General features: G+C 43.0%; 1 protein-coding gene across 1 annotated transcript; it reads left to right on the top strand.

Moving 5' to 3' along the window:
• The first annotated feature begins 630 nt into the window (after window positions 1-630).
• Window positions 631-10,431, top strand: LOC126387485 (uncharacterized). Its single transcript, XM_050039987.1, has one exon. The coding sequence runs from the start codon at window positions 692-694 to the stop codon at window positions 8,432-8,434; it is 7,743 nt and encodes a 2,580-aa protein (XP_049895944.1). The 5' UTR covers window positions 631-691; the 3' UTR covers window positions 8,435-10,431.
• The last annotated feature ends 15 nt before the right edge of the window (window positions 10,432-10,446 follow it).

The raw sequence follows: 10,446 nt of genomic DNA, 5'->3' as shown, positions 1-10,446 counted from the left end.
AAGGTTTCCCCTTCTTCTGGCTCTGGCTGCCCTGCTGATCCGCCAGCTGGGCAGGTAAGCTGTTTACACATTGCGTCAATACTGTAGAGGTCAAAACGGGAGGACAGTTTTTAAAGAGGTTTGTTTTCCTTCCTACAGACCTTCCGTGTGAAGCGTCAGCCGAGAGGTGTTGCTACAACGTGCAGAGGACGAAAGCGGAAGGTTGGTGTTTGTTTATTTTTTTTGTTTGTTCTTTTTTGGTAGGATGTTGATGTGGAATTTTTTTTATATTTCTAAAATATATGCCGCGACAAAGTGAGTGCTGTGTTTTAATGGTTTTTGATTTTTATTCTGTCTTGATAGGTTCTGGCAACACCTGTGCCTGCCCCTGTGACCGAGTCTACCTCCAAGCCCGGCCCAGCAGTCCAGGAGGTGTGTTTCATTTTAAATATAATGTCACTTTTTGATGATTTTAGGAAGCAGTAACATGTAGTCTTTCGTTGTATTATTTAGTAAAACCTCATATTTTGTTTTTGTGCCAGGTGTAGGTCACAGCCCAGCCGTCCGTGGAGGTGGTGGTGGAGGTTGCTGCAGCGTGCCTTGCCGTGCCGATGGGTGGTGGTGGAGGTTGCTGCAGCGTGCCTTGCCGTGCCGATGGAATCCGCCATCCAGGAGGGAACTCGGATGTCACAGAGGATCGGCACAGATAAGGATGTTTCTGTTCCTTTTGTTACTGTTCCTGATGTTAGTGCAGTTGTGTCAAAGTCAGACAGTCATGTTGTGGCAGCAGAGGGTAGCAGAGGGTAGCAGAGGGTTCAGGCTGGGGATGGTTGTGAGGGGAACGTTTCACCAGGGAGATGAGCGGTTTGTGTATCGAGGGTGGCAGTGTATGGCTATAGGTTTGGCCAGCTTAGCCAAACACACATTGTTGAGTGTGTTCTCGTGGGATAGGTTTGATGTTGATCGCGCGTTGGTTGTAGGTGATGAGTTGTACATTAGTTTGCTTGACCTGAACATTTTTAGCCACGAATCAAATCTCCTGTCTGTTGGAGATTTGCCAAAGCACTTTGAGATAGGGGAGCAGTTGTTTAGCTTTAGCCACGGTGACACAGTGTTGGGTGAAGTAGGCGTGACTGAGGGTGAACACATCGACAGCGGTGTGTTCATCAGTCTGAGAAATGGACTGGAGAGGGTCTTCAGTCAGTATACTAAATGTATTATGACGCTGTGTGGGAGTAGTTCTGTCATCATTTGTGAGGATGGACGGTTTGCTGTGGTAGACAGTCACTCGCATTGTGACATTGGGTTAGTGCATAGTGATGGTAAAAGTGTGGTGTTGCAGTTTGATTGTCTGGATGATCTCTATGGATACATCTGTTGTTTGGCAGACAGTCTCAGTTCTAGGCAGAAGCTCTTTGAGCTGTGTGGCGTTAGTGTCAGTGAGGGTGCAAGCCCAGTGCTGTCTTGTGTTTCTGTGGAGAGCTGTATTACTGAGATGAGTACTGCTCCAGTGGCAGACTATAGTGATGTTTCTGAGGCGAGGGTAAAACACATTACCTCAGGAAATTGTGTGTCTGAGTGTGGTTTTAGTGTAACTGTAAGTCCAGCACTGTCTGGCATTTCTGTTGTGACTTTAGCCAGTCAGGTGAGCAGTGGTTCAGCGGCAGAGTCAACAGTTAGTGATGGTAGAAAGCGTAAAATTTCTTCTCGCACTAGTGTGTTGAAGAAATTAAAGACATTTGATGTTAGTGAGGTTAATGCAGATGTAGAATTTGTTAGTGCTGCGGTAAATGAGGAGCTGCTCTTCCAACCTCTTAGTGTAGATGTCTGTAAAGCTTTGTGTAGCAAGTTGAATATAGACTTTGGGAAGGTCAGTGGTTCGGTGTCCACAGAGGTGGGGCTGTTAGGGGTCCCATGTTTAAATGAGAGGATTGTGGCTGATGGTAACTGCTTCTTCAGAGCCATCTCTCAGGCTGTGAGTGGCTCACAGAAGCACCATCGCAAGATTAGGCTAGCTGTTTGTAAGGAGTTAGAAAGGAATGCAGATAAGTATGCAAGTCTTCTGAGAAGTGAGTATTCATCTGTTTCAGAGTATCTTCAGCAGTCCAGGATGAGAAATGTGAACAGTTGGGCTACAGAGGTAGAAATCCAGGTCACAGCAGATTGGTTAGGAGTTAGTGTGTGTACTTTTTATGATGGACGTTGGTTGAAGTACAAGTGTAACACTACGTGTTTGTCAGCAGAGTGTATTTATGTAGAGAATGTCATGGGACAGCATTTTGAGAACACTGTTTGTGTGCATAAGCCTGGACTGCAGACTTGTTATAGTTATTGTAAAGTTAGTGAAGTGTCAGGTTATAGCATTAGGTCTAGAGTGACGGATGTTGTGGATAGAGAGAAGTTAGCAGTTGGATGTAATGAATGTGTAGGGTCTGAAGGTGTAGGTCATAAGTCTGTAAAATCCAAGTATTTGAGGCAGAGGAAAGGGACACAGGAGAAAATGAGTAGGTTGCTTAGGGAGAGACGTCAAGAAAAGTTTTTGAAGATGTATCAGGAAAATGTATTGTATAGAGAAAGTGTTAAAGCGAGGAAGGTTAGTAAATATACAGAGAACATCCAGCACAGGCAGATGGTTAAAGCGATCAGTAAAGCTAAGAGTATAGCGAAGTATAGAGAAAGCATCGAGCACAGGGAGAAAGTTAAAGCGCTGAGTGTTAGTAAATATAGAGAAGACATCCAGCACAGACAGAGGGTTAAAATGATGAGTGTTGGTAAATATAGAGAGAACATCCAGCACAGGCAGAGGGTTAAAATGATGAGTGTTGGTAAATACAGAGAGAACATCCAGCACAGGCAGAGGGTTAAAGTGATTAGTAAAGCTAAGAGTATCGTGAAGTATAGAGAAAGCATCGAGCACAGGGAGAAAGTTAAAGCGCTGAGTGTTGGTAAATACAGAGAAAGTGTTGAGCACAGAGAGAGGGTTATGGATAGTGTCAGGTTAAGTAGGAAGCAGAGGATGGAGAAGTCAGTAGACTTTGGTTTTGTTACGGAGCAGTTTTTGGAAAAGGTCAGAGATGGTCCAGATTTTGTGTGTTGTGTGTGTCATAGGTTGTTGTTTAGAAATCAGGTGCAGAGCTGTGTAAGGGAAGTGTATGGTACAAGTTTAGCTACAGCGGGTATTGCCGACAAGTGCCTTAGTGAGAAGTATTTGCATAGATGTAATGATCAGTGTGTTGTACCTTGTCAGTTGGTGTTGTGTAGTGGTCAGCTGTGGATTTGTCATACGTGTCATCGTAAGATTAGTGCAGGTGAGATGCCAGCTGAATGTTGGAGTAATAACTTGGATGTTGATCCCGTTCCACCAGAACTGGGATGTCTGAATAGTTTAGAGCAGCATTTGATAGCCTTGCATATTCCTTTTATGAAAATGTTGGCATTGCCTAAAGGGGGGCAAAATGGAGTACATGGTCCAGTGACCTGTGTTCCCGCCAACATTACGCAAACTAGTAATGTGTTGCCGCGTTCGAGTATGGAAGGGTCTTTGGTGCAGGTGAAGTTAAAGCGCAAGTTGACATATAAGGGACATTACGAGTACCAGTTTGTGGATCCGTTGTATGTAAGACAGGCGCTGGAGTATTTAAAGAGGACCAATGTTCATTATAGAGACATAGAGTTTAATGAGGAGTGGATTAATGAGTTTTGTAGGCAGGAAGATGGGGACAGGGAAGAGGCTGGATCAGCTAGTGAGGATGAAGCTGGTAGAGGAAGTGAGGAAGCTGGTACAGGAAGTGAGGTTGTTGGTCAGGTTGTAGAAAAGGCTGAGGTTGATGATTTAGCAGAATCAGCAGACATAGTACAAGATGAAATGTTACATGACAGACAGCAGCACTGCATGTTTCAGGACACTTGTCTTATGCCTGTTGATATTGGTCAGGAAGCATTAGATCAGTATTTTGATGATATTGTGAATATAGCGCCTGCAGAGGGAAATAGTCCAGTTAGGATGCTTTCTGACCGGAGTAATGAAGCAAAGAGTTTCCCTGTATTGTTTCCTCTGGGTCAGAAGACCTTCCATGACAGTCGGCGTTATCAGTTGAGTCTGTCGCGTTATTTCAACAATAGGATTATGCACTGCGATGGTCGTTTTGCACGTAATGTAGAGTACATATTTTTTGCTCAGTACATGTCAGAGGTTGATCAGGTGATGTCGAGTGTTTCTGTAGCGTTGCGTAAAGGTAAGGGAGGTCAGAGGTCTCAAAGGATTAGTCAGAGTATGCTGAAGGATGAGGAGTCTCTGAAGCAGTTGTTGCAGTTTGATGATGGATTTCGGTTTTTAAAGCCTCTTCGTGGGACCCCTGCGTTTTGGATATCCGTGCAGAAGGACGTCTTGGCGTGTGTGCGTCAGTTAGGGATTCCGACGTGGTTTTGCTCGTTTTCGTCTGCAGATCTGCGCTGGCAGAATCTCCTGACCAGCATCCTGAAGCAGGAAGGCAGAACGCAGACAGTAGAGGATTTGGAGTGGGCAGACAGGTGTCAGTTGTTGCGTGGTAACCCGGTTACAGCAGCAAGGATGTTTGATTACAGATGGCATTGTTTTCTGAACGAGGTTCTCATGTCTCCTGCTCAACCAATTGGCAAAATCATAGATTATTTTTATAGAGTCGAGTTTCAGCAGCGCGGTTCTCCTCACGTTCACTGTCTGTTTTGGATTGAGGGTGCTCCCCAAATTGATAAGAATACAGACGAGGAGGTTGTAGAGTTTATTGATAAGTACGTATCGTGCGAGTTACCCTCAGATGATGACGCATTATTGGACATTGTGTCATCAGTGCAAACACATTCCAAACGACATTCAAAGTCATGCAGGAAAAAGAAGACTGTATGTCGTTTCAATTTCCCAAAACCTGTGTCTGAGCGTACATTTATTTGTAAAATAGAAGAAATAAAATGCACATGTGACAAGAAGGAGGCAGAGAAGACAGGGGAGGATCCTCAGTCAGAAGACAAACCAGTCTGTAGGTGTTTTGACAGGAGTAACAAGATGAGAGCAGAGATTGCGAAGTCCATATTGGAATCCGTTAAGAAAGCAGTGGAAAGTGAGTCGTTTGGTAGTGTAGAGGAGTTATTTATGAGTGTGGGCATTAATCAGGAGATTTTTGAAATGGCATATAGGAAAATGCAAAAGAAGACCAAGGTAGTTTATAAGAGAGGAGTAAATGAAGTTTGGGTCAATCAGTATAGCAAGCAGTTGTTGAAGTGTTGGAACGCTAACATTGATGTGAGCTTTGTAACTGATGCGTATGCAGTTGTTGTGTATATAATATCGTATATTACAAAAGCAGAGAGAGAAATTGGCCTGTTATTGAGTAATGCCCAAAAAGAAGCCAAAAACCAAGCAAATGTCTCAGCTAAAGACGCGTTGAAGAAGTTGGGTAGTGTGTATTTGCATAATAGGGACGTTAGTGCTCAGGAGGCAGTGTATAGGTTAACGAACTTGCATTTGAAGGAGTGCTCTAGGAAGGTTGTGTTTGTGCCGACAGGGAATAATATAGTGAAGATGAGTTTACCCCTCAGTGTTTTGAGGCAGAGAGCATCTGCACACGATCTTAGCACAGAAGATATGTGGATGACGAGCTTCGTGGATAGATATAGGAACAGGCCCGACGGTGATGTGTTTGAAAATATGTGTATGGCGACATTTGCGTCGGAGTATCGTGTTCTTTCCAAAAACGAAAAGTCTCCGGACATGATTCGATTGAAAAATGATTTGGGCTTCATTTTGAAGAGAACACGTACTCAGTTTGCGGTTGTTCGGTACATGCGCGTTAGTTTGGAAAAACATCCAGAGTTGCATTTTCAGAGTTTGCTGCAGTTGTTCCTTCCATATAGAACTGACTCAGACCTCAAACCTGAAGGCTTTGAGCTGTTTGAACAGTTCCATGAGGATGGAAGTGTGACATTTAGTGACGGGTCAGTACATGCGGTTAAGGACGTGGTGAAGGATAATAGAGCAGTGTTTGATGTAGATAATCCAGATTTAGACCGTGCGCAGGAGATTGCAGAGCAGCATGGTGTAGATGAGGAGGATGCTTGGGGGGAGCTGTGTCCTGAACAGGAAGTTGAACGCCTTGAGTGTTTGGAGGAGAGAAGGCAGCAGCAGGGATCTGAGATAGCAGAGGAGCAGTTACAAGAACGTCTGGAGAATGTGCCAGATTTGGTTGTTGGTAGTAGACAGGTAGCGCAGTTGGAGAGGAAGAGGAATGTGATGTGTAGAAGTGAGGGCTTAGCTTTAGTTAGGTCTCTGAATGAGACACAGATGGCTGTGTTTTATAAGGTCAGACAGTGGTGTTTGCAGAAGGTGATGGGTAAAAACCCAGAACCTCTGCATGTGTTTGTGACAGGTGGTGCAGGGACGGGGAAAAGTCATTTAATTAGGGCTATTCAGTATGAGGCAGGGAGGTTGTTGTCCACACTTTGTGATCAACCAGACGATATTTGTGTTTTGTTAACCGCACCTACAGGCATAGCTGCATACAATTTAAATGCAGCAACAATTCATCACACATTCAGTATTGGCACACATGCCAGTTTGCCTTACATCCCTTTGGGTGAGGACAAACTAAACTCTTTGAGAGCCAAATTTAGTCACCTCCAAATTGTAATCATAGATGAAATCAGTATGGTTGATCACAATCTGTTGGCATATGTTCATGGTAGGTTAAGGCAGGTGAAGCAGACGGGCGACTTTTCCCCATTTGGTAATGTCAGTGTGATAGCTGTTGGAGACTTCTATCAGTTGCCTCCCGTTAAAGGGAAGCCTCTGTATAGCTGTCCGCTTGGTGTGGACCTGTGGTGTGGTTTTAGTATAGTGGAGTTGACAACCATAGTTAGGCAGAAGGATAGTGTGTTTGCAGCGTTGCTGAACAGGTTGAGAGTGCGTTCAAAGGCCACCCCCATGTTAGCTAGTGATGTTGAAATATTAAAGGCTTGCGAGACAGGGGAAGAGAGCTCTGCTTTGCATATTTTTCCAACCAATATGCAAGTAAGTGAGCATAATTTTATGCAGTTGATTACCATGTGTCCAGATTATGTTGAGATAGAAGCCAAAGATTTCAAACATAACAGGAAAACAGGCCAATTGGAATGTACAGCAGGGCATCATAGTAATGCGGACACATGTTTACCGGATAGGTTGTGTTTGGCAAGGAACGCACGTGTTATGTTATGTAAGAACGTAGATGTTGAGGACGGTCTGGTCAATGGCGCATGTGGCACGGTAACTCATATCGATTTTGGTGATGATGAGAAGTTTCCTAAAACAGTTTATGTCAGATTTGATGATGAGAAAATTGGCTCACAGAGGAGGAAAACACGTGCACATGCGGCAGTAGAATGCAGGTATTCTACTGCTATTGATCCCGAGGAGGACAGGGCAACTAAAGCAGGTGGTCTGCGATTTCAGTTTCCTCTTAGGCTAGCGTGGGCGTGTACAGTGCATAAAGTGCAGGGATTAACGGTAGATGAGGCTGTAGTGTCTTTGAAGAAGGTGTTTGCACCTGGGCAGGCGTATGTAGCTTTGAGTCGTGTTAGGGCTTTGTCTGGACTGATCATCAGGGATTTTAAAGAGAAGGCCATTTACTGCAAGGATGCCATAAAGGAGGCCTTAGACAGCATGCCCCCATTTTTAATTGAGCAGCCTAAACCTTCATTAAGTGCACAAAGTTTCTCTGTGTATTTAATGAACGTTCAAAATTTAAGTCGCCACCTGGCAGATTTGGTGTCTTGCACACAGCATTTACAGCCTAACTGTATTGCTGTCACAGAAACGTGGCTCACTGCACAGTCCTCGTTAGACAGTGTCCAAATTGATGGATATGCTTTCCACAGTCGTCCGCGAGGTTTGTGTTACAGCAGCAGTAACCCCAAATTGTTAGAGCTCCAGGATCTAGAACATGGTGGAGTTGGTTTGTACAGTGTAGGCAATTTGGACTGTAGCATCCTGCAGGCACCCGATTTGAATCTGGAGTGTTTGGTGTGCCTGTGTAGCAAATTTAACATTCTGATGGCAGTAATTTATCGTCCACCATGTTATCCAAAGTCTTTATTTAAACAAAATCTGGGGAAATTACTTGATTGGTTGAATCCAATTAGTGACACAGTTGTAGTGATGGGAGATTTTAATGAGAATGTTTTGAAAAAATCATCAATTTGTAAATTCATGGGGCAAAAAGGATGTCATCAGCATGTAACACAGGAGACAACAGAAAAGGGGACATTAATTGATCACGTTTATGTTAAAACAGCACAGTATGATGTGGAATGTGCAGTGATGCCCACGTACTTCAGTGATCATGAAGGTATTCTGTGTAGTTTTAGTGTGAGAGATGATCAGGGTGAGCTAGAGGACTTAGACAGGTTGTTTGAGGACTTTCAGGATGTAGAGGTGGATGCGTAGTGTTTAGATGTGGATTAGATCAGGTTGGTTTGTGTAGCTTCATGTGACTCATACAAAGTCCCAGTGCAAATGTAGGTAGTGGTGGTGTTATTATTGTTGTCATTGTGTTTATCTGTAGAGTTTTCAGAGGAAACTGACTTGTAGTTTGTTGTTGTGTTGAAATTGTGTAGGTTTGCACGCACGTGAAGTTGTGTTAGTGTAGAGTCTGTCCCACTCCATTGTGTGAAGATTGTGTATTGTAGGGAGATTTGAGTGTATTGTGTGGAAGTGTTTTTAGTATGTTATGATTATTGTGTAGAGATTTTAGGTGAAACCAATCATGTATTACAGGTGGAATGAGTTCAGTGTTAGCTGTTGTGAATAGTGTTAGTTAATTAATATAATCATGGTTTTTACAGCTGTTAGTGATTGTAGATGTGTTGGTGTCTGTCTGCCACATGTTGATTGTTGGTCTCTGTTACGACTGTGAATGTATGTATTTATGCATGTTAGAGTTTGTGGTTCTTTCAGTCCTGATGTGTTCATATGCAACTGTTTCAGTCATGAAAATATGAAAAGGTTAATTTGACTCAAACAAATACATCAATAGAAAATAGACGGGCTTGATGTTGCATGTTTTCTGTAGCCCTCTAGTGTTCAAAATTCTGATCAGTAACTTAGAAAAGATGCAACAGTACAATTATGATGTTACATATGAACACAAGAGGAAATGATTGTATTTAATAAGTTAACAGTTAATATTATGGTTGTTGTTATTATTTATTTATTTATCAGTCAATCAATGTTAATGATAAAACCCAATATCACAAATCACAATTTGCCTCACAGGACTTTACAAGATACGACATCCCTCTGTCCTTGGGACCCTCACAGCTGATCATGAACCCCCCCCCCCCCCCCACACACACACACACACACACACACACACACACAAAAAATGGTAGAAAGCTCAGGAAGAGCAACTGAGGAGGGATCCCTCTTCCCAGACGGACAGACAGGCAGTGGATGGCATACAGAACACATCAGCATAATAAACAGTAATACGTATGACACAATGAGACAGAAAGAGAGAAATACAGAGAGAGAGAGAGGTGCTGGAGAGACGGTAATGACAGCAGCTTACAACAACATTAATCATCTGGCAGGAGCACGGTAGCAACAGTAGCTTTTAATACAGGAAGTGCAGTCAGTAGTTCAGATAAGAAATGCTCATGTTTGTGTACATGACTTTACAGCAACTCTGACCTTACAGCAAATCTGTTCTGGCACCACAAGGCACAGACTCTTCATTCTGCATGTCTTAGCTGCCGAACAGGACACTTGTAAACCAAAAATGTTGCTGCTGCTGCTGCTGCTGCTGCTGCTGTTGTTGTTGTTGTTGTTGTTGTTGTTGTTCCCACGAATTCTCCTCCCCCTTGTGTCCCTCCAATCTTATGTTTTCTCTCTCCCTGTCCCTTTCAAACTTTGTATAGGTCATTGACACTGCTTAAATGAATTGAACAGTTGGTTGGTGGCGTTTCCTTTTTAACAGTAATCTTTCTTCTCTCTGAGGTGGTTGAAAATGCTGCTGTGATGGAGCGTCCCAACCTCTGCAGTCCCCAAGTGATATTGATGAGCAAGTGGAATTTTGGGAAAAAAGTTCCACATGTTTGTTTGTTTTTTGTGTGTGTGCATGTTCTGCCCAAGATGCACTGTAGTCTATGTGAGGGGCATGATAAAAGTTCAAAAAGTAATCCCATGTCAATTGTTGTTTGAGAGCATGGACAGGAAGAGAATGTAGGGCTGTTAATTGATCATTTTTTTTCTACATGAACTATAAAGTGAAACAATGAGTTATGTAAATGAATGTCCTGACATGTTTTGTTGCCATATTTGCAACCAATGTATTAACTAAAATGTAACTGTGATATGTTGGCTATGGAAACAAAATGTCATCTCCAAAGTATCCACATTCAAATGAAATACACTGTAATGATAAATAAACTATATAATGTTAACTACAAAATGGTGTC

This window comes from Epinephelus moara, unplaced genomic scaffold (assembly GCF_006386435.1).
Source record: "Epinephelus moara isolate mb unplaced genomic scaffold, YSFRI_EMoa_1.0 scaffold49, whole genome shotgun sequence".
Classification (NCBI taxonomy): domain Eukaryota; kingdom Metazoa; phylum Chordata; class Actinopteri; order Perciformes; family Serranidae; genus Epinephelus; species Epinephelus moara.
This window is presented reverse-complemented; position numbering and strand designations above follow the sequence as displayed.

Coding starts and splice junctions, on each gene's coding strand:
- LOC126387485 (XM_050039987.1), top strand. CDS start 692: ATGTTTCTGTTCCTTTTGTTACTGTTCCTGATGTTAGTGCAGTTGTGT.